The 24,982-nt window shown below is 34.0% G+C and overlaps 1 protein-coding gene across 5 annotated transcripts in view; it reads right to left on the bottom strand.

Annotated features, from left to right (window-relative positions):
• Positions 1–24,982, bottom strand: part of MYCBP2 (MYC binding protein 2, E3 ubiquitin protein ligase) — a 269,075-nt gene that overhangs the window by 157,295 nt on the left and 86,798 nt on the right. For 3 of the 5 annotated variants that reach the window (XM_018056490.1, XM_018056491.1, XM_013968297.2), the window contains exons 15-20: positions 23,432–23,636; positions 17,801–17,946; positions 17,445–17,546; positions 9,353–9,460; positions 2,688–2,807; positions 1,531–1,612 (exon numbers count right to left, since the gene is read on the bottom strand). In XM_018056490.1, coding sequence (XP_017911979.1) covers positions 1,531–1,612; positions 2,688–2,807; positions 9,353–9,460; positions 17,445–17,546; positions 17,801–17,946; positions 23,432–23,636 — 763 coding nt within the window. Of the gene's footprint in view, positions 1–1,530; positions 1,613–2,667; positions 2,808–4,289; positions 4,395–9,352; positions 9,461–17,444; positions 17,547–17,800; positions 17,947–23,431; positions 23,637–24,982 lie in introns of those variants that run through there. The other 2 variants (XM_018056494.1, XM_018056493.1) reach the window with 2 other exon arrangements.

Below are 24,982 nucleotides of genomic sequence, written 5' to 3'. Positions count from 1 at the left end.
TGTCTAGCCTGAAAGGGCCCTATATCTCCCAGACTTACACATAAACCTGGTGTCAGTGACGGGGCAGCCATACATGGGGACCATTCAGATCCTGAAGACCACCTGCTGCAGGGAGCACAAGTGGCTGACAGACTCTGGCGATGCTTCTTTGGGTCCACGAGGCCATCCTTCCCCTGGGAAGCTACCAGCTTGTGACTGGGCTCTGTGAAGGATGAGAGCTGGCCCGTCCTGCCCAATGTGGAACTCTTCCGAAAGTCACCTTGGCTTGAGGACACCCCGCTGGCCTGGCTAACACTCAGTCAGAAATGCACTGTGACCTGACTCTTCCTGTCCCATTCTTCTTCCCTCTTTCCTTTCACAGGGGTCAGACCTACCTCAGGCAGACTCGTGTTCTCTTCCCTTTCACAGTAGTTTTCTATCCATAAACTCTTTGTACATCTAATCCTGCTTTAGCATCTTCTGGGAAGACGTGAGCTAATAAAGATGAATTTTCTACACTTCTAACCCAAAGCACTCTCATTGTATTAAGCAGATGTGGACTCAGCTGCTGTGATGAAAGTCAAGAAACCAGGACTTAAACAAATAGAATTTCTCTCTCAGGTAAGCACCCAAGTATAAGGAGCTGTTGTAGAAGTTCCGTGTTCTCTCTCAGGTAAGCACCCAAGTATAAGGAGCTGTTGTAGAAGTTCCGTGGTGTCAGGGACCCAGACTGTTTCTATCCTGTGGCTCTTCCATTCTCAATACACAGTTTCCAACTTAGGACTGCTGTGATGACTTCTCCAGCTCCCCACCACCAGGCATGAACTCCAGGCAGCAAGCAGGGAGGGGAGACAGAGAAATGGAAGGGTATCCCCCTTCCCTTTAGCAGTGACCCAAAACGGCACACAGCACTGCAGTTCACACGGCCATATCTTGCTGCAATGGAGGTGGGAAAATGAAGCCTTTAGTTTCATGGTTCTGTCATCAACTAAAACCTTATTACCAGATGAGGTACGGAAAAAGGAATAATGAAATATGTCCAATAGTCTCTACCACAATTAGTTCTTAACTATTCTGGATAAGTCTAAACAGTTTCTCGGAGTGACCATTTTGTTTGAAAATTATTCAAAAACTTTGATGATATCATGTTAATATTAGGCTAAAATTTTAAAATAGATAACATCAAAGAATATGAATATATCCTTTGCTGATTTATTAAAATGCCATTTGGGGATAGTCACTATCTTTACTATTGCCATGAATAGCCTTTAAGAAGATATTAATTCTGAAGAATATAGTGTGATTTCCTGGTAATCATAATCGCTCTTACATTTTAAATGTATAAAATGTAAATCAACTTTTCTCCTAAAACACAAAATCATTTGTCCCCACAAAAACATTCAACCACAAAATCAAGAACCACCAATAATTTATGGGCCACGCTTTCCAAAACTGTGGTATAAATACTATATAGTGTGTAGAAATATATATTTCGAAGGAAAAAAGTAAAGAAGAAAAAAAAACCCACTTTCACACAAGATGTTAAAGTACCTGGAATTGACATCTCCATGTCCGAGCTGCCCATGCTGCCCATACCCAAATGTGTAGACATCACCATTTTCCATCAAAACCACTGAAACAAAAATTCAGAGCTTTATTTTTTCATTATATGCATTTTATATTTCTATCACAAGTATACTGAAAGCAGTTCAAGCTTCACTATTTAAAATTTGTAGAGTCATTAAGAATAGGCAATAGAAGTAAAGACATTTATATTTAATGAGAAATGATATAATTTTACTTCTGTAAAATATTTTTGTTAAGTTATAAAAATGTATAATGTTTTTAAAAAATACAGTTTTAAACTTATAAATGCCATTTAATAACACTAAAATTTAATAAAACATTGGTCTGAGTCAACTGTTCAGTCTTTTTTTAATGAGTAACTACATACAAAATGTTCTCTCCTATCTAGGATAATTATATAGGTAGAGGGTCTGAGCTCTGCACGGTTATGTACAACATCAGTATGTCTGTCAGAACTTTAATATCTGTCAATATCTTACCAAATAAGGAAATATATTGAACAATAAAGAAAGAATTTTTTATTTTTATAAAGGTTGTATAGTACAGCTTAAGCTATATAACCCAAATGCCAATGATTTAGTAGGAACTGAAATACTTTCTACATTTAAAAAAAGTTTTCTAATTTAAAACTTGATATTTTCTTATAAATATTGCACAACAAAGCTGAAGTAAGATGTATGGTTTTTGCAAATGCTTTAACAGCAGATAAAAGTTTACATTTATAAAATTAATACATTTTACTGGTACAAAATAGTTTTAAAATTATGTTTTAAAAAGCTCTTAATAAAGGAATTTGTGGATGCACATTTCCCACTGAACAGTAACAAAGCTTGTGACCAGCTTATAAAAAAATTAGAAAATTATAGAGTTTAAAATTATCTTCAGGAATTTCAAGATTTGAATTATAAAATCAGTCCATCAGAAGACAGATGAGAAGTCAGATCTCTAGACAAGCATTTCACAGATTAAAAAGGACTGTCTAATAAATATGCTTTCATAAATTTGAGAGACGCTATAGCTTTTGACACAAGGCTAACAGGCTACATTTGTCCAAACTAAACAAACAGGCTATTCAACACAATTGTAAAAATGCAGTTATACCCTAAAGTTCCAGCTGCTACCTGAGTGGTGAAATCCACAGCTGACTTGTACTGCCCGGAGCTCACAGTCAAATCGCACGGAGCCTGGAGGGTATGTTGTGATTTTGCTTGCATCCTTTTCTCCTCGTTCTCCACTTCCATCTGCAAGTATTATAATTTGTAATTAAGCCATGACTCATCTTCAAAATAAAATTTTAAATCAGTTTACTATGGAAAAACAAGAGAAAATGTTAAAAGGAACAAGCGAGAAGGAACTGTAGCTGTTAGAAGTGATAGATCAAGAATCTACCTGCAAAGAAGCCAATTTTGAAAATATAACCTATATATTTCTGTTGGCAAAATACTACTCAATCAGTAAAAACACAGATAAGGCCTGGTTACAGATAAAGCCTTTTAATCTAATCAGTTATGTGATGTAAATGGGTCATTGAGTTATAGAAATAACAAAATTCTACATGTAAAAGTTTATATGGGAAATTTTAGTTTGTATAAAAAATAACTGCATGCAAAGTCATTTAACAACTGTTTTAAATTTAGTGATATTGTTAGTGCTAGTCATTAAAAAAAAAAATTCTAGCTGACTTGCAAATCACTTAGATTTCCCAAACACATCTTAGGAAGACTACTCTGTCCACCAGTATTGCTAAACTCAGTTGAATTTTAAAAAATTTATAAAGATCAGATAGCTTTATCCAATTACTGTAGTTCAATGGTTTCCTGTCAATCATTTCACCTGTCCCACCTTGACTCTTAGCCAGTCTGCTTTGTGGATTTCTTTGGCCCTCAACCGCAACTCTCAACCAGACCCTCTGCTTTTATTCCTTCTTTCTCCCCTTCTTCTCCAATTCCCTACCATAAACTTGCTTTAAGACCCTCCCTCCCCCCTGGTTTCTACATTAAGTATTTTAGTATTTTAACTATAAAATTTAAAAACACATTCCAGAACATAACAACTTTCTTTGGAATGTGTAAATAAGAAAGGTAACTGAACTTTCCTAGTCTAATACTACAGATGAACTAAAATATGACTTCTGTATCATCAAGATTCGAATTCCTTACACATGGAATAAATATAAGTCTGAAAAGAATTTCAGGTCAAACAGCCTAAGTTAATTGCTTTGTGATACAGTAAATCTAAGTTAAGTGTCTATAATATGTGGATACACGTGGATCTACAGACACACATTTAAGATAATTCTGTATTTTCACTACCCATTTTAGAATACTAAACAGAATAATATCATTTCATGTTCATGTACACTTTCCTTACTCTAAGATTTCTAATCTTTAGTAATATCCAATGTAAGACAAAACTGGCCTAAATTACAAGTTCCATTTCTATAACTAAATGACTTGAGCATTTTAAAAAGCTTTAAACTCGTTACTACACTAGGACAGTAAAACCTCACTAATTCGGAATAACACATGGCCTATATGACTTACTGGAAAGGTCTTAATTACAGAACGTTTAAATAAAAATTCAGTTTTATTACCTTCAAGCAGTATAGATTATAGATTAAACTAAACGCTACAATAAATAAAATGTGGTTACCTACATTATAATTCAAAATAGGCCTATATTACATAAAAATGTACCATAAACATGAAAGTCCTTTAACATACAAGAATTAATTGCTGGACCCAGAGGCTGAAGGCACGCTGAAGGAATCCTTCATTTCTTGAGCCCTTGGTTTGAAAAGCTAGTGATTTTAGACAGGTTTCCCCTTAAAAGTATGGCCCTGAAAATTCAGAGGAAGAAGTTATTTTGAATTTTTACTCAAAAAAAAAATCACAAATACTGCATCTGAAGTACCATAAATTCTGAATTAGTGAGAGGTTTTACTATAAAAGGATAAGAATAATGATTGCTCTTTTGCTTAATTATCTAATATAGGTTTGCCAATTAAATCTGCAAGAATGTGTACTTGTGTATGGGATTAAAAAAAAAAATCACATTTAGTTTCACTCTACCCAAAATGCAATATATTTTTAGTTCAAAGACTCTTCATCCTGGAAAGATAGAGGAATGGTACTTCCCTGGTGGCTCAGAGGGTAAAGCGCCTGCCCACAATGCGCGAGACCTGGGTTCGATCCCTGGGTCGCAAAGTTCCCCTGGAGAAGGAAATGGCAACCCACTCCAGTATCCTTGCCTGGAGAATCCCATGGATGGAAGAACCTGGTGGGCTACAGTCCATGGGGTCGCAAAGAGTCGGACAAGACTGAGCGAGCTCACTTCACTTCAAAGTGTAAACAAGGGCCTATCCAAAAAGTAATAAGCATCTTCCAAAGACTATTTAAATAAAATGACAGATACATAAAAAATTTACAGCTTTATCTCAACTGGTAAAAATATCTCATTATTAAAGCCAACTCTGATTTATCATAGAAGACAAACTGTTCATTTAATTGTGCCAGACCTAACTATATTCAGTGTTACACTTTAATTTCACTTTCTAAAAATTTATTGATGCCTAGTTAAAGCTTTCACCTTTGAATTTGGCATTTTGCCCTCTCTCTTGAATATAGAGATTAAATATAGATACAAACCCCACAATAGAGACACAGCATCAGGGAAAGAGGGAGAAAAAGCCTAGTAATTTACTGATTAAAATCATAGCGATTAAATGAGTAGTCATGACTATCTTTTAGAAATTAAAAATAATACTAGAAACATTTTGTTCATCTAAACAAAACTTTTATCTATAAAAATAATTTGTCAATTATTATAGATGGTGAAATATTATAAGAAAAAAATAGGGATGAAATTCTTGATCACTAGCAGCAGCAGTGACAAAGGTTTTAATATTTATATCTGTATCTGGAATTTTATGTCAGTTAAAAAAATAAGTACAATTCTAATAATTTAGAAATTTACAAGTTTATCAAAGCAAAAAGATACCTAAACCAAGAGTATAGTGCAAATTCAAAAATTAGGAAGTGAAATTTAGCAAGATTAATCCTGCTCAAATTCATTATTCAGAAAAGTATTAATGAGGACAAATAAAATAAACCTCAGATTTTTAGGAAAGTTAGGCCTAAATATTCTTATAATTGGCCATTTAGGCACATCTATCTTTTCCCTAACATGAATATGCTCATATATATATCATGTGATATTAAAACTCTGATAGCTGTAAAGTTTTGTCTCTAAAGTATGGCATGTATATATATATTATTTATACTTATTTGTGTACACACACAGAGGAAAGAAGATTCAGTATCTAAAAGACTCTACCCTTAATTTTAATTTAAATCTATACCTTTCAGCTAATCTTATAAACATGCATATTGCTGAATGTATCACAGAAACAGTAAGTACTTGGAACAAAATCACTAAAATAAAACAGCAAAGCAGTAGTAATATCAATTTGCTAAGTATCTCTGGCTAAACACTGAAAATTTAATTAGCACAGTAGATAAGTGTTTTTGGGCGCTGGAACCTAAGAGACTTGGATTGGATTCCTGGCTCTATATATTCATTTGCCAGTTTTATGAAAACTGGATGCTGGATCTTCTCTTTCTTTTAAAAACTTTTTCTTTTTTAATTTTGATGTTGGATCTTTTTAAGTTTTAGTTTTCCCGTCTATAACAACATGGCACATTACATCACAAGGTCTTGTGAGAAATAAGTGCAATAATGTATGAAAAGTGCTCAGTCAATATTCACTACTGTTGCTCTCCCTAATCAATTCAGTAATCTGATGAAATAGATATTATTATTCCATTTTGCACTTGGGAAAACCAAGGCTTTAGAGTGGTTAAGTAGCCAGCCCAAAATAATAAATAGTAGAGCAGCTTTAGAAATTGATCAAAAGTAAGGCTCACGTATTTTACCACCATCAAATGGCTGATATCTTAAATCTTTTGATAAAATAAACTAATCATACATTTAACAATCTCAAATTTTGTACCTTTAAGATAATTCTAAAAAAGAAAGCAAAGAATTCAATTGGAAAAATTTAAGCTACTCTTCATGGAGAATTTTTATGTGCAAAGAAATATATATACATATATATACACACATATATATCAATTTAATTTTCATATCAACATATTCAGTTTGGAATTATTATTCCTATTTTTGAGATAAGGAAACTGAAACCAAAGAGGTTAAGAAATTTACGAATGACCACACAGTTGTGGTAAATGAAAAACAGGATTAAAACTGAGGCCTAATTCCAAAGGCCATATTTCCATTACACCATACCACTTCTCTACAGAAAATAGGTGTAAAACAGAGATGATTTTAGGAGTGCCTTCAGATTTTCATGTCAGTCACTTCTAGACTATCTCTAGAACAATTTGAATATTCCTAAGAGTAGTACACTAAATTTTTTTTTTCTATTTAAGGCACTGAATAGCTGAAACAAATGTTAATTCAGATAACTGTTTATAACCTATAGTTACATTCTTTAAATACTATATGTTATATGGATTATAAATTCTATGTATTGATTCAGTCTTATGCACTACTGGCCTCTGGTCAAAATTTGCCTGAAAACTTGACAGATCCTGTGACCTTCTCTGAATTCTCTCCAATCAGCCACAAGCTCTCCAACTTTCCATGTTAGAACTCACTCCTATTTACAATAAATCCATAGTTCTTACCCTCCGCACACCCCCACAAGAAAGTCACAGTCTAGAAGATTTAAATCGTTATTATCCTATAATCTGTACCACCAACATAATTAAATGTAAGGTAGAATACAGCAATTAATACAGTGACTTTCTCAGTGGAAGATAAGTAGAGTAAGACACAAGAGAAAAAAAAATACACAGGAAAACAAATTTATTAAAAGACTATGACTATATGCAGCAAGAGTAAAAGCAGTGCCTGGCAAGGGGGTTAAATGATAGGAACAGAAAATGCAAAGGGAGCAACAAAAAGCAAACCTGTGGGTTTACAGTGAGTGCTAAGTGAGTACCTTCCACATAAAATGGAACACCATTTGATAAAATACTACTTACACTTTAAAGTCGTTTGGTGGTGAAGAAATGAAACTATTTCATTCTATAAAACCATACAATCTGATGATTTTTTTAAAAATGGCCCTACACTGTAATACTACAAAATCAGTCCTTCCAAAGAGGTTGCTACAGTCCCATAAAATAACCCCGTTACAGACAAGATGGAAGTGGAAAAGTTTCTATAGCTAATCAGTGCGACATCATAAAAAGTGTTTTAAATTTGTAACCTTGGTCTTCTTTAGCATTTATTTTAAATTCTGGAAAAAAAAAACACAAAGATGACTGTCTATAACATACTAACATGGAGCTGAAAAAGTTTTAAACTGCTTATTGAAATGTAAATAGTGAACCTCAGGTAAAGTATTGGAGAACTCTACTTTCATATAATTGGTGAGAAAATGACCTGATAAAAGCTTCTCTAATACTGGCATAGTGGAAAATATGAGATCAGAAATTCTGGCAATAACTAAAATAATTTGCAAGGATACCCCAAATAGTATTCCTTAGATTTAAATATTAATGGCACTGTTAAGAGCATCCAATAAATAAAACAATCACAAATTTTACTATGGTTAATCACATTAGATTTAAACTAATCTCAATTTTTATTCCTACAGAATATAATTTGAATAGTTCTCTATTTGTGGCTTAACTGAAAATGGGGGTTTCTTTTCTTTGCGTTTTTGCCTTGAGTGACAAAATGATAGACTGAAAGAGGCAAATAAAAATAAAATTGATTACAATATGTTGCATGTGAAAGTTTAAAAATAAAATTCATCTGTTAACCGTTCTGTAGCCCCTCCCCTAAAAAGAGAAAATATTACTTAGATTAACTTGTACAGAATATGTGTTTTTAAAATCTTCTGCTCTACTTTACAGGGTTCATTTCAGGCATTTAAGAAAATATTAAATCTAAGTTGTACTATTCCAAGAGTGGCTGGTTCTCATGCCAGGATTCAAGGCAGAATTTATACATAAATTTGTAAGTTCCCTGCATTAAATTCTTTCCTGATCTTAGTTGACCCATAACTTCTTGTTTAAACAATTCTTGCTTTAGGAATATTTTTAATTAATCTAGAACTCAGATCTCAAACAATTATATGGCAAGATATTGCCAGTCACTCAAGATTTGTTGAGACCTATGACAGTTTCTGAGGACTAGAGTAGGTCTACTCTTTACTGACATCTATCACTTTTAAACCTCAAATATCAAATAAATCATGTGTATTATATATATAAACTTTTATATTAAAACAAATGAAGCATCATAGAGGTTAACTCATTATCACTCTATACACTGAATTTAGCAATTCTGTTAATTCTGAAGCAAATGAACAGCATTAAAAAAAGAAAAAAGGATTGCAAAATGCCAGATGACAGTCATCTAAGAGCAGATAATAAAGTATATAAAATAGAGAGCTATAATTATTTTCCCACCTTTCCTAAACCTTAGGAAATTTGACAAGAAACGGTAAAGAAAAAGATACATTGTAAAATGTCTTCTTTTTATTAAAGTTAACAAAAAAATACAGTGAAATAAGATTGACACTCATTGACAAACAGTACACTTTTCAGCATGTTCTTTCTCCTCAGGCTATATAACAATGATAGAAGCAAAGTAGAAGAATTAGGTTTGTGCATTTTCCCAGAGACAATATTCAAATAAGTGGAAGAAGTTGGGAAAGCATCCCGCCTAGTTGAGAAGGAAGACCAAATACCTTTGTGCTTGTCCCGCTTATGCTTTAGCTGTGCTGGATGGGATCTGAGTCTGGCTAGAGCCTGTTCTCGGTGGTTCATAAAAATAGGACCAGCAAATACAAGGGGGCCTGAGGAGAAACATTTTGTATGTGCATAGAAAAGCTCACAAAATGAAAACACTGCAATGAACAAAAGTAATTCAAACCAAAAACCATGGAAATTAAAGTTTGGGACATCATTCTTTCTCCCAAGTCCCCTCCGTTAACATTCCGCTCCCAACCATAACCTATTCACCATTCCACACACAAGTTTTAGTATCTTAAGTACAGTTAATAAAGTACAAATTCTAATCTTTTATACTCATAATATTACTAGGTAGTTACTAATAGTCTGAAATAGATAATCAGAAAGTTCAAACAGAATAAATCAAATTTTCCTATAAATCTTTTAACATCACATATATTCACACTTAGTAAACCATATATTCATTAAAAATAAATACATTTCCTTTTAAAATACCAAAAACCAACTCAGTCTTAAATTAATGATTAAAGTTTAATAAGGTCTTTAAGATTTAATATCCATGTTACTCTTGATATAAAACCAGAGATTATTAATTTAACTACATTTTGTCAAAGAAAACAGGTTGTCAAAAACAAAACAAAAAATTCTTATGATCTGAGATACACATATTTATATATATACACATTTATACCACACATATATATATACATATATATACATACACACATACATGTGTATATATAAATGTAAAATCACTGTGCTTTATAAACACAGTATTTTGTAAGCTGTATTTTATTTTCTAAAAAGATAAATCTAACTTTATGTATGATTTCTGTAACCACATACACAAAATCAGACATAAGGATAAGCTCAATTTCACACTAATGATACAGAAGGGAATCTAAACCCAGTTACATTTTTGAAACATAAACCATTCTCTCATAAAATGATTTCTTTCTGAAGCCCCTCTGTGTACATAACACTATACATAAATATGTTCTGACGAAGATTACAGTCATTTCTACTTATACAATATATAAGAAAAAATTTATAGCCAAATTCACTTCAATAAAATTCAAAAACTGTTTTCGTCATTACTGTTTAGCTTGAAAATAAAACTTTATAGAACTACAGTTTCCTTGAGTTTTAGCAATATCAAAAACGCTTACAAATTTCAAAACAGTAAATTGGACAGTTAAGGAGTTACCAGTATTTGAAAAGGAAATTGACAGTATATACATACTGAACATTTAAAATTAAATTTCATTGTTACTCTCTATAGATCTTTACCTATGACTAATATTTCTAACAATGGGACAAAGTTAAACTATTGCTCTGTAATAAACTTTGAAAAATGTCATGTTAAATACCAAAAGACCCTGCATTAAACATTAAAAATGGGTAGAAAAAATATTTTTAAATTATGTCTCCAGATACAGGAAAAAAACATAAGCAGCATCAATTCTATGAAACACCAAGAATAATATATCTTATGATTACTACAGATGGAAATATGCTAATTTAATGTTAATAGAAGAGCTAAACATTACTTTCCAGTAACACAGTATCAATCAATTTAAACTAATATTATATAAACTAAGCTTCACCTTTAAAATGTAACAAAACGAGGCACATTTCAAATACGAACACATTCTTATCCATATGCCCTATTTTCCAATTGATTTACTAAAACAGATAATATAAATCACTCTAAAAAGTATATGACACTTTCTAACTACACAAAAGAATTACAAATATTAAAATAACAATAATATTAAGCTGTATTACCATTTTATAATTCCTATGGTCTGTCTGAGATATTATTTCTTTCAGAAAAGCATTATACCCATAATATTCATAGTTCTTTAGCATCTCATAAATTCAAACTTTTTAGAGACCTTTCTGTACATAAACACAGAAGGCCTACAAGCAATCACACATAGAAAGTACACCATTCAAACTCAACTTAAGTTATCATTTATACTATCAGGTTACCAGGCTCTAAAATACTCTGTATCCCATGGACTAAAATAATTTTTCTTACATAATTAAGTCACTCATTTATTCACCGAACATTTTTTATTATCTTCAATGTCACAGATGCTGGGTATCACAGATATAATGACAAAGACACAGATTTCATTCAAATTCAGTCCACCAGAGAAGACAGAATGAAAACTAAGAATTGCAATATGTTCTGATAAGCGTTATAAAGGAAATCTGTACACACTATATCTTGAAGGATGAAAAGTAATCAGATCAACCTGGGTGAACTAAAAAAGTTTCAAAGACTGAGAAAAGGTTTGCCAAGAGAGAAAGAAGAGAAGAGAGAGCATTCCAGGTAAAAAGAATAGGATTTATAAAAGCAGAAAGACATAAACAACGTTACTATATGGTCATTAAAAAAAAAAAAAAACAGCTGAAATGGATGGAGTATAAGGTTATCAGGCAGAGAGTAGTAGGAAATGAGTTTGGAGATGAATATACAAAAGAGGTAATTAATGTCTTTTGATACTACTAAGTCCATGAAATGTTTTCAATTAGTTGACAAAGACATATTAAATTAACCAACTTCAGGCACAGGTCCTAGGAACACTTGGACAAATATGATGACACCACCTCTGACTCAGGAAGCTTACAGTCTAATGACTGAGAAAGAGTTTACACAAAATTCAAGAAGAAATTATTCCAGTGTGCTAAGGGAAAACTGAGCAGACTGGAGGGGCAGCCAGCAAATCTTGAGGGCGGGGAAGTAAGGAGTTCCCTTCAGAAAGTTACAGGTTATACATTTCAAGAACCTAAGATTATTATTATCTTTTGGGCCAGTAATTATATATCCAGAAATCTGTCCTAAGGAATCTGAAATTTTTTTTAAAGATTTCAGCTCAAAAATGTTAATAACTTGTAATTATAACAAAACATTTAAAACAATCCAAAAAGAAGAAGAGTTAATAAAAAACTATGGTATCTTCTCTCAGAGAAAAAATAGTAAGCCATTAAAACAGAATTTATGAAGAAAAAAAGTGCTTCTGTGCTATTTAAATTAGCAATGACAAAACGTCATTCATTAACATTTTCCAAAAATTAAAAATAATATGGCAGGTGGTGCTAGAGGAAAACACCACTCATATATTAGTCTTGAGAAGATAAATTCTTATAACACTTAAAAAATAATTTGAAATACATTTTAAAGTTTAAAACAGGCACACTCTCTGGCCCACATATTCTATCTCTGGGAAGTTCTACTATATAAATAAAAATTCCACTACAAATGGCTATAAGTTAAGGAATATTTATTATAGCAAAATCTACAAAAAGCTGAAAATAATTTTAGTGACCACCAATAAAATATTAGTTGAATAATCTGTGGTACAGACAGATTATGAAATGTTATGCAGCTATTAAACAGAATGTGGCAGGTCCATACTCACTGATATAGTACATGTTCATGCCGTATTGTAAAGTGGGGAAAAGATGCTGCAAACAACTGTATATTTAATACAGTATCACTTCTGTAAATAAACTGCTAAACTTTTACATAACTGTTGATATCTGCACATGACTCTATTTCAATGGAGTAGGACACAGAAATATACCTAGTAGGCTAAACCTCATTTGCTTTGTAAAAGAGAACGGGAAGGCAAGGAAAAAAAACTGCTAGAAAATTTTAAAAATGTGTATACCATAACATTAAGCAAATATATAAAGTAAAATTCAGTCAGTGATTATAACTGGAAATGTATAAAACCTGACTAGAAGATGACCAAGAAATAAAGTAATAATTTAATTAAAGGATATGTTTTTAGAAAACCTTTAACCTAAATTCCTATAATACTGTAATATGGTATTGCAATAAGGCACGGAAAAATTTATGTTGCAATCATTAAGAGGAAAAAATAGCATACCAATATACATCACAGTAAGAAATGATATAAAATATCTAAACAAAAAATCTATAAACAGAAAATTTCAAGAAGTATACCAAAATTCTAAAGCAGTTATCTTTGGATTAAAATTTACATTGATATTTTTTCTTATTCATGTTTTCTAGGTGTGTCATATAAATTTTTATTTAAAAAGGGACTTTAATGTGTATAGTATTAGATCAGTTGATACTGGATTCAATATGTCAGATCAAGAAAACAATGGCTTTTGAGGCTGAAAAGTCAATAGCAATAACTTCTCAATCCCCTTGAAACTGAGAGACTATAACACATTTATTTTTACATTCCAATTTGTAAGTATGGGAAACTGAATTTTTTCCTTATCAAAATGGAATCACTTTATTTCATAGAAGATGTAGTGGGTTTTGTTACTAATAATCAAAATTTTTGTGATGAGCATCCCAGGGTTGCAAGGAAAGCAACCAAGTAGAAGCCAGAGCAGGAAAAGAATCAAATCCAAAGAAAACAGAAGTTTATTAAATAGCCACCAACATCACTAGCATCCTCATCATTACCACCATCAAATGTTTACCTAGGGCTGAGTATATCTGTCAGGTATTTTCATGCCTATCACTTAATCCTCATCCTTACTTAAGTGAGTACAGTTGTAACCCTCATTTTAAAGGTAAGGAAACTGAGATTCAGGGTGGTTGTACTCCAAGTAAAAGTTAAGAAGCCAGGATATGAACCAAAGTCTAACTTCAGAACCTATACTCTCAACCACCATGCAATATAGCCAGGCTAATTATAAAACGTATTACTCAAATGAGACTCTCTACTGAGAGCAAAAGAGGGCTCTGTAAGTAATATGTCCAGACCACACACATAAAACAGGACTGTCCCAGGCAAACAGGAGGCATAAAATAGGACTGTCCCAGGCAAAGGACATAACGCATTTACCAACAGTTCACAATTATGAAACTTTGATTTGGCAGGGGGGAAGAAAGAAGGAAAGGTAGACAGCATTATTTGAGCATAGCTTTCCTTACAACAGAGTGCTGAGAAGGAATATAAAGACAAGAGCACTCATATAATCACCCAGGAGACCTGATGACGTTTAGAGTTCTACTAAAAATCAAACTGAACAAGCACTCCACTTGTTAAACCAGTCTCAGAGACTCATGTATCAATCAACTCTGTCTCATCTAAACACAGAATCAAAATTTACAGATTATAAAATCTGTAAATGAATATGATCAGTACCTAAGAATATATATATAAGAAAAGAATTACCTGGAAGAATAATAGCATAAAAACAATTAAAGACAAAGTTCCAACTTTATCAAAAAGTAGTGACCACACTGCTTTTGGGGGTTTCAATAGCAACAGAAGAGTTTGTGTCATAAATAGCAGCTAAAACACATCAACAGGCCTGAGGTTAATAAGTAAGGCTTTAATACTAGAGCTAGGTCCAAAAATTTTGATCAACTTCAAAACAGCTAACAAAAACTTGGTAAACAGGATGAGATAGATTAATCAAGTAAAATAATTTAACTTTATCTAATCCCAAAAGCCTGAAATTTAAACATAGGTAAAGCCAACTACTGGAGAAGGCAATGGCACCCTACTCCAGTACTCTTGCCTGGAAAATCCCATGGATGGAGGAGCCTGGTGGGCTGTAGTCCATGGGATCGCTAAGAGTCGGACATGACTGAACGACTTCACTTTCACTTTTCACTTTCATGCACTGGAGAAGGAAATGGCAACCCACTCCAGTGTTCTTGCTTGGAGAATCCCAAGAACGGGGGAGCCTGGTGGGCTGCTGTCTATGGGGTCACACAGAGTTGGACATGACTGAAGCGACTTAGCAGCAGCAAAGCCAACTACTAACAAGCCTAATTGCCAACAGACTGCTTTTAGTTATCTAAAAAGCATCAAGTGGAAGCCAAGGTGGCAGGGTGGGGGGTGGGGGGCACGGGGGGCAGTGATGCGGGCTGCTGACAACTATATGTGTGGCAGTTGGAGCACTAAAAATTTATTTGACATTCCTGTTCCTCATGAGGACAAAACAAGACTAACAATCCTCACTAGCAATGTACCAAACAGGAATTCTAGAATGCTGCGCATGTGACTCAAATCTGTATTGAAGACCCTCAGGCAGGCAGAAAGCATGAGGCCCAAGTTGATTCTGAGAGTGAAGATCCATGGAACAAATTTTGAACATTACCACCCTAGAGTAGCGGTTCTCATACTCCGGCACCCTCAGAATCACCTGGAAAGCTTGTTAAAGCACAGATACAATAATCTAATTTCCATAAATATTTAATAAAGGAGTTTTTTTAAACTTGAAAGAGTATATGTTTTAAAGGTCCATGATACATCTTAAAATATATGCAAAAGAATATTCTGCAATCACAAAGTTTTGTTGAATAACCAGTGCATAATCAATATTCTTTTATTGCTTCTGATATACAGAAATATACTGTACCAAAAGAATATCTTTTGACAGAGGAAGGCAAAATTTTACTAAGATACACACTGCTGCTGCTAAGTCGCTTCAGTCGTGTCCGACTCTGTGCGACCCCATAGAAGGCAGCCCACCAGGCTCCCCTGTCCCTGGGATTCTCTAGGCGAGAACACTGGAGTGGGTTGCCATGTCCTTCTCCAATGCATGAAAGTGAAAAGTGAAAGGGAAGTCATTCAGTTGTGTCTGACTCTTCGCGACCCCATGGACTGCAGCCCACCAGGCTCCTCCACCCATGGGATTTTCCAGGCAAGAGTACTGGAATGGGTTGCCATTGCCTTCTCCAAAGATACACATTAGGCAAACAATTAAATGTCATCATAAGGATCTACTATACTTAGGTTGATACATAGGAAAGTGGGGGTTTTGTAGGTGATTTTGTATGATTCAAGCTAACATCTCCAAAAAAAGAGAAAAAACAGGTAGTAAATCCATCACTGATACTTAACCTTGAGTAAATCACATTATCAATATAAAAGGAATTATTACTTAATTACTATGCATCAGAACTTAAATTATACCACATTCTCTACAAAACATTTAATATGCAATTTTCCCATACATTTATATAATGTAAATAACAGTATATATCTACATTAGTCTCATTAAAATATCATTTAAAGGCAATGACTTTATATAAACAAAGCCAAACTAACAGCAAATATTCACTGTATCAATTCCTCAACATTGCTTATTAGATACTATAAAGAACAATTTTCAAGTTCTAAGCAGATGTTTTATGACCTGAGTTCTTATTAAAAAGAATTTACTATGTGTACTACATATTTTATACTTACTCCCTTTTATATTATAAAAATGGAATGCCTAAAAAGTCAGTAATGATGGTTCAATGAGTAAAAGGTTTTAATCTGTATCAAATATCATGCCATTCTAATAAATATTAAAATATACAATATCACTAAATATTTCTAATTAAAATTTTACCTAGCAGAGAAATAAAATCACACACCTTTGCAACAATATGTCTTAATTCTGCAAAGAAAAGAATCTATTGGACAACCATAACTTTAGTAATACTTATATTTACCTCTGCTTGTTGGATATATAATAAAATATTTATAATCACTGTTAAATGTATTTTTCAGGCTGAAAAATGGTCAAGAACAGTAGGGAAAAAATAAACAATATATCTATCTTCGCAATTAAAACCTGCAGACCATCTAACTTACCCTTCTTGTACATAACCAGAATAAGCTTTTTTCCAGAAAGATACATAAAAGCGTACTTATGCACTAAACTGGAAGGAATAGTGCTAAGACCATGTCCAAATGATAATGACTGCAAATGAGTAAGAAAGCAAAACTTAAAATACTAAACTAATTTGGCATTCATAGTTAAGTAGATATGTCTACATATGGGTGAAGGAGAGCGCCTAGAATTTTTTTTTTTCTAAAGGTTGCCATTGATAATAATTTTTGATGCTTGTCATATGGCACAATTCTTAACATGGCTGACTTAAGCGATAGACACACTAATGAAATAAATGTATGTATTAGCACAACCGTAAATACCCAAAATATTTTCACATTACTTTCATAAGTTACTAGAATGTTACTAATTTTAATTTCGTACCAAATCAGCCTATTTTATAAACTTCTAAGTGGTCTCAGTGTAAGAAAATGGATTTTCATACATATTTTCTCTGCAGCTACATCTTACCTCTTCCTTCATCTAATCTGTGTCTCCTGATTACACGTTGCCGTTTTTCTTCTTGGCGTAACTGAAGGTGTTCTTCAATGTTAACCCCAGGCACTGGAACAGCTGGATGATGACAATCAATCAATTAGTTTTATAATAGATACGACAGAACTAAATGAAATTCAAGAGACTAAGCTAACAAAAACATTGTCTAAAACACAAATGATTTTTACTGCAAGAATTTTAGGAAAAAAGCAACTCATCCCTTAATCAATGACAAATTGTCAGTTACCAAATAAGCAGCATTGCATAATTAACCATTACTTTAGTTGTTTAACATGTCTACAAGGAATCGTTTAAACTATCAGAATTATTACCTAACAGAAGGTCTAAAGGTATCATCTCTTTCACTGCGTCAAGAATTCCTCTTTGTCTTGCCTCTTGACCATCCAGTTCTCTCGCACAAGCCTTGCAACATCCACATACAGCACAGCCAGATTCTCCAGAACCACAACCACAGATCCTAAAAACAGATAAATTAATTATTAGCTGAGTCGTTCTCTTTCTTTAAAACTCTATGACATCTTTTCTACATTTTTAAGATTAGCTTAAATGAGTCTGCAATGCAATCACCCCTTCAGAAGACCAGAATTTGTCAATTTTAAAGAAAAGGTATGAATAGATGAATAATTAAACTGTATGAATCGATATACTAAAAACACCTAATAGGCATAATGAATATATTTCTACAGAAAATACAAATGGATTCTGCTGTCTTCAAAGCTTCTATTAACAGTCTTTTAGAAGTTCTCATAGTTAGTGAGGCACCAGCAGCTTTACTACTAAACGGACAGCACATAAACAACATTGCTATTTCCCAGACAAGTTACAGGAGGTGTGGGCAGCCTTCAGGGAGTGAGCTCAGCCTGCCAGCTTCATGCATTCTGTCTCCTTATCCCTTCCTTTCCTTTACATGCCATCATCTCCCATTCTCTCCTTTCATAAACATTAAAAATATTTTGTAATATTTGAAGTCATTTGTAACAGCAGTTTTCTGTATGTTTATTCTTAGGCTGACTTTATTCATGTATTTATTTCCACTTGACTAATAAAGAAATTACTGGATGTGGTTAGATACTGTCCATTTATATCTATAATTATTGGAAACTGACAGTATATCTCTGGGAAAAAATATAAAGAATAAGAATTAACTTCAAGAAGGACTAAAGAATTCAGAAATTAATTTACGATATTTATCAACGGCTTAAGTTCAGAGATTGGGAACACCTAATTTTAAATGGAAATATAGCTTGGGAGAAATCCAGAAAGCTAAATTTCAATCTCAATTAAAAAAAAAAAAACAAAAAAACAAAAACACAGAATCTTTCTTTTATCCAAATTAAAGTTTAAAATAAACAAGTTAGGGGTTTAAATAGAGTAAACAGACCCAAACATACAATTTTCTAGAAGAAATATTATCCTTTAACAAAGAAAGCCAAAATATTTGTTAACACAGGCTAAAAATGCAAAGAAAATTTATTCTTAAAAAATCATAATATTCCAATAGCCTAAAAGAAACAGCCTATTATACACACATGATCTAATTAACTATGTTAGGCCAAGTTATAAACCCAGAAATATACTCATAGGAAATCCAGACATTATTTGGGAAGAAGCACCTAAGTACTAACAAGGTGTCAAATAAGGAAGTCAGAGATCAAGAAGCGGCTAGTCTCACTCTGAGTTTTTCTTCAAAAGATTACCCCTACTTCCCAAAGTTGGCTAATTATCATAGATAATCTGATCTTAGAAAGATAAGATCTATCATAATACAAAGATGTATGATAATTAATTTCATCTCCCAAAGGATATCTCATTGTATTAGCTATAAACAACAACTCAAAATTCTATCCAACATTTTAGGGGAAAACTGCATTCTGATTCTGACAAATCCACATAATAACTTTAAAATGATAATACAACAGAATCCTGGGGGAGGGGGGAGACCCAACAAGAATAAAAAGGATAAATGTAACAAGCATAATGCAACTTTAGAAGTGACAGTTCCTAGAACTTCTAAAGTTTTAACAGTTTATTAATTAAAAAGAAAACTATATGCCACTAATTTAGTATTCAGTATGATCTTTGATAATTCCACACAGAAAAAACTCATATTCAACACAAATTAATAGATATTTGGCCATAAAGAAGTCTTAGAAAAAGACTACAAAGGAAGGCAGAGATCCATGCATTAAAGAAATTCATGACCTGTTTTAAAATAATAGTTTAAGTCAGAGAAAGATAAATATATGATATCAATTTTATGTGGAATCTTAAAAAAAGGCTACAAATGAACTTATCTACAAGGCAGAAATATAATTATAGATACAGAAAATAAACTTATTGGGGGTAAGGAGAAGAGATAAATTAGATAAATTAATTTATTTAAAGATAAATCTTCTAATTTATTTAAAGATAAATTAGAAGATTGGGATTGACACATACATACTACTACATATAAAACAGATAACTAACTAATAAGGACCTACTGTATAGGGAACTCAATACTCTAAAAGCCTATATGAAAAGAGAAACTAAAAAGGAGTGGATATGTGTATAACAGATTCACTTTGCTATACACTTGAAACTCACAAAACATAGATCAACTATACTCAAAATTGTCCAAGCCAGGCTTCAGCCATACGTGAACCGCGAACTCCCTGATGTTCAAGCTGGTTTTAGAAAAGGCAGAGAAACCAGAGTTCAAATTGCCAACATCCACTGGATCATGGAAAAAGCAAGAGAGTTCCAGAAAAACATCTATTTCTGCTTTCTTGACTATGCCAAAGCCTTTGACTGTGTGGATCACAAGAAACTGTGGAAAATTCTGAAAGAGATGGGAATACCAGACCACCTAACCTGCCTCTTGAGAAACCTGTATGCAGGTCAGGAAGCAACAGTTAGAACTGAACATGGAATAACAGACTGGTTCCAAATAGGAAAAGGAGTACGTCAAGGCTGTATATTGTCACCCTGCTTATTTAACTTCTATGCAGAGTACATCATGAGAAATGCTGGGTTGGAAGAAACACAAGCTGGAATCAAGACTGCTGGGAGAAATATCAATAACCTCACATATGCAGATGACACCACCCTTATGGCAGAAAGGGAAGAGGAGCTAAAAAGCCTCTTGATGAAAGTGAAAGAGGAAAGTGAAAAAGTTGGCTTAAAGCTCAACATTCAGAAAACGAAGATCATGGCATCTGGTCCCATCACTTCGTGGGAAATAGATGGGGAAACAGTAGAAACAGTGTCAGACTTTATTTTTTGGAGGGGCTCCAAAATCACTGCAGATGGTGACTGCAGCCATGAAATTAAAAGACGCTTGGTCCTCGGAAGAAAAGCTATGACCAACCTAGATAGTATATTCAAAAGCAGAGACATTACTTTGCCGACTAAGGTCAATCTAGTCAAGGCTATGGTTTTTCCTGTGGTCATGTATGGATGTGAGAGTTGGACTGTGAAGAAGGCTGAGTGCCGAAGAATTGATGCTTTTGAACTGTGGTGTTGGAGAACTCTTGAGAGTCCCTTGGACTGCAAGGAGATCCAACCAGTCCATTCTGAAGGAGATCAACCCTGGGATTTCTTTGGAAGGAATGATGCTAAAGCTGAAACTCCAGTACTTTGGCCACCTCATGCGAAGAGTTGACTCATTGGAACAGACTCTGATGCTGGGAGGGATTGGGGTCAGGAGGAGAAGGGGATGACAGAGGATGAGATGGCTGGATGGCATCACGGACTCAATGGACGTGAGTCTGAGTGAACTCCGGGAGATGGTGATGGACAGGGAGGCCTGGCGTGCTGTGATTCATGGGGTCGCAAAGAGTCGGACACGACTGAGCTACTGAACTGAACTGAACTGAATACTCCAATTAAAATAAAAATAATATCTGAATAAGTAGAAAAACACATCATGTTACTGAATGGAATTATTTAATACCATAAAAATCAATTCTAAAACTAATCAGTTCAGTCGCTCAGTCATGTCCGACTCTTTGCAACCCCATGGAGGGCAGCATGCCAGGCCTCCCTGTCCATCACCAACTCCCGGAGTTTAGCCAAACTCATGCCCACTGAGTTGGTGATAACTTCAGTTAAAGTTATATTTTAATTAATTATCTAAGAATAGTCCCCCAAATGATAAAAAAGACACTGAGAGAGAAGCTAACCTTACTATACAAAATATAAACCACATAATATTAGCATCAGACTGGATCTATAGAGTCTGAGGAAATAGATTGCGATATATAAGGAAATATAATAAATGATAAATCTGGTAGCCAATTCAAATGTAATGACTGTACAACTGACTACATAATATGTAAGAAAATAAAGCTGGATATCTACCCCACATCAAAACCATTTCTATTGACATTAAAATCTAAGGAAATAAAACAGGTTTTAGAAGAATATTTAAGGTATCATATAATCAACTAGAAATTGAGACACCTTTCTAGTCTGAATAGAAAATTCAAAAATTTCAAAGAAAAACATATTTGCTTATAAAAAATGTTTAAATGCTTCTGAATAATAGAATATAGGCTAATTTAGCTAAATGATCATCAGTAAATCGGGAAACGTGCAGAGAAAACAGAAAATGGTTAAAACTAAGAATATTCAGAAAACACCTTCCAATTGTTAACACGGGCAAAGATTTTCAATAAAAAACTCACAGAAGAGTATATTTAAAAAGCCAGGAGAAGTGTGAGTCATGGAAATATGAATGAAAATACTGATGTGACATCACTTTACATCCACTGAGCTGACAACATTAAAGAACTATATGAGCCACTACGGCAGTATTTCAAAAGTGTGCCTTCTTCTGTTATTAGTGGAAACAGAAACCATTCATCGTTTTAAAGAAATAACCAGCAAGGTAACCAGAATTGAAAGAGACACATGAACCCCAATGTTCACTGCAGCACTCTCTACAATAGCTAGGACATGGAAGCCACCTAGATGTCCATCGGCAGATGAATGGATAAGGAAGTTGTGGTACACATACACAATGGAATATTACTCAGCTATAAAAAAGAATGTATCTGAGTCAGTTCTAATGAGGTGGATGAAACTGGAGCCTATTATACAGAGTGAAGTAAGAAAGAAAGAGAAACACCAATACAGTATATTAACACATATATATGGAATTTAGAAAGATGGTAACATCAACCCTATATGCAAGACAGCAAAAGAGACACAGATGTAAAGAACAGACTTTTGGACTATGTGGGAAAAGGCAAGGGTTGGGACCATACGAGAGAATAGCACTGGAACATGTATATTATCATATGTAAAACAGATGACCAGTGCAAGTTCGATCCATGAAGCAGGTACTCAAAGCTGGTGCTCTGGTACAACCCAGAGGGATAGGGTGGGGAGGAAGGTGGGAGGGGGCTTCAGCTTGGTGGGTCACATGTACACCCATGGCTGATTCATGCCAATGTATGGCCAAAACCACCACAATATTGTAATTAGCTTCCAATTAAAATAAATAAACAAATTAAAACAAAAACCACCATCAAAAACAAAACAAAAACCAATACTTTTTAAACAAACAATAATAGTCCTGGGGATACACTCCATAGAAACAGATTCATCAATATATAAAAAAAACTCTGTACATTTTTTTGTGAAATAAAAATTTAAGTAATAAAATGAACTGAGGACTTGGCGGGGGGTAAATAATAAAGGTTTAAACAAATTAAATGAAAGAGAAGCACCTTAAATAAAATAAGAATGACTTAGAAATTATTACAATAGAAAATAAATATAAGAATTATAGGTGTCTGCCAATATGCTTTGTAAGAAACAACACAACAGAATACCCTCAAGCGTTACTGTGAAATAGGGTTTGGCATATTTTCCACTCTTACTTCCTCTCTCGAGCACTGCGCACTCTTACCCTCCAGGGACTCTATCTGGCTCTCTCGAGCACTGCGCACTCTTACCCTCCAGGGACTCTATCTGGCCGCCCGCTGCTGACGCAGCTGGCCCCGTAGCCCGTGCAGTCTCCGCACACGGTGCACACCATGCACTGCTCCAGCTTCCACTTGTGCATGCCGGGAGGGCACATCATGGACTTCTCGTCCTTCTCATCCAGCTCCTCTTCCAGGTCCTCGTCCATCGCGGTGGCCATATTTTCAACTCCAAACCCTATTTAAAAGATCAGTCTATCATTTTCATCTAGATTATTCCCTTGTCTAAAAAACTGGTAATTTTACTTCCCCATTAAAAAAAAATACGTAACACAAACTAATCCAAGTGAATATACAAAGGTATGCTAAAATATAACAGCAGCAAAAATAACATTTAATTTAGGAACCACCAATAAATGCTCTCTTCATTTCCTTTCTGCAAAAAGAGGCAGTGATGGCAGGAGTATTTCTTAACTGGAATTATATGTCATTCGTTAATTCTAATTTTTTTTTCTGATTTTAGTCCCTCTTGTCCATCCTCACCAACAATACTTTCATTCAACAGACGAAAGAAAGTGCCCTAACCACATTCTAAGCCAAGACCTCCTTCGCTCACTGCTAGAGTCAATCAATATCCTCTCATTGATAGAAATCAGCTTCTTAGAATATATATTTGACCCTATGACTTCACAAACTACAAACCTCTAATGCCTTTCCAAGGTCTTCAAAGGAACAAAACTGCTTAGCAAGATACAGTCAGTCACAAAACTGCTCCCAACTTCCTCCAAGCTCATTCCCTCTATACAAATTACATTCCACCTGAATTCAAATTTCCTGTGCTTTCTGAACATCCTGTGCCCTTTCGCAGGTTCAGGGCCTTTGTTCATCTTTGCTCTACCTGTGTCTCTATGTGTCATTTATCAGATGCCTCTTCCTATCTCATCTGGAGAGAAACTCCTTCCAAAACTCAGCTCCAAGGTCATTTCCTATGAAAACACTTGCAATTTTTTCCGGGTAAATCATTATCTCTTAAAAGCCTGTAAATATCTCACTTAAAGCTTATTTGTGTTAGAATTCATTCAAATATTTTTTTAATTAAACACCAACTATGCCCCAGACATTATTTTATGGCAGAATCAACTAACTTTTTGTAAAGGGCTAGGTTGTAAATAATTTAGGCTTTGGGGGCTACATAAGTCTATGTTACTCTTCTACAAAAATCAGTTAAGTCGCTCAGTCTTTTTCAACTCTTTTTCAGCTTTTACAACCCCATGGACTGGAGCACACCAGGCTTCCAAGTCCATCATCAACTTCTGGAGCTTACTCAAACTCAAGTCCATCAAGCTGGTGATGCCATCCAACCATCTCATCCTCTTTTGTCCCCTTCTCTTTCTGCCTTCAATCTTTCCCAGCATCATGGTCTTTTCAAATGAGTCAGTTCTTTGCATCAGGTGGGCAATGTATTGGAGTTTCAGCTTCAACATCAGTCCTTCCAATGTACTTTCAGGACTGATTTCCTTTAGGACGGACTGCATGGATCTCCTTGCTGTCCAACTGACTCTCAAGAGTCTTCAACACCAAGTT

The sequence above is a fragment of the Capra hircus genome, chromosome 12 (genome assembly GCF_001704415.2).
Source record: "Capra hircus breed San Clemente chromosome 12, ASM170441v1, whole genome shotgun sequence".
NCBI classification, from domain to species: Eukaryota; Metazoa; Chordata; class Mammalia; order Artiodactyla; family Bovidae; genus Capra; species Capra hircus.
This window is presented reverse-complemented; position numbering and strand designations above follow the sequence as displayed.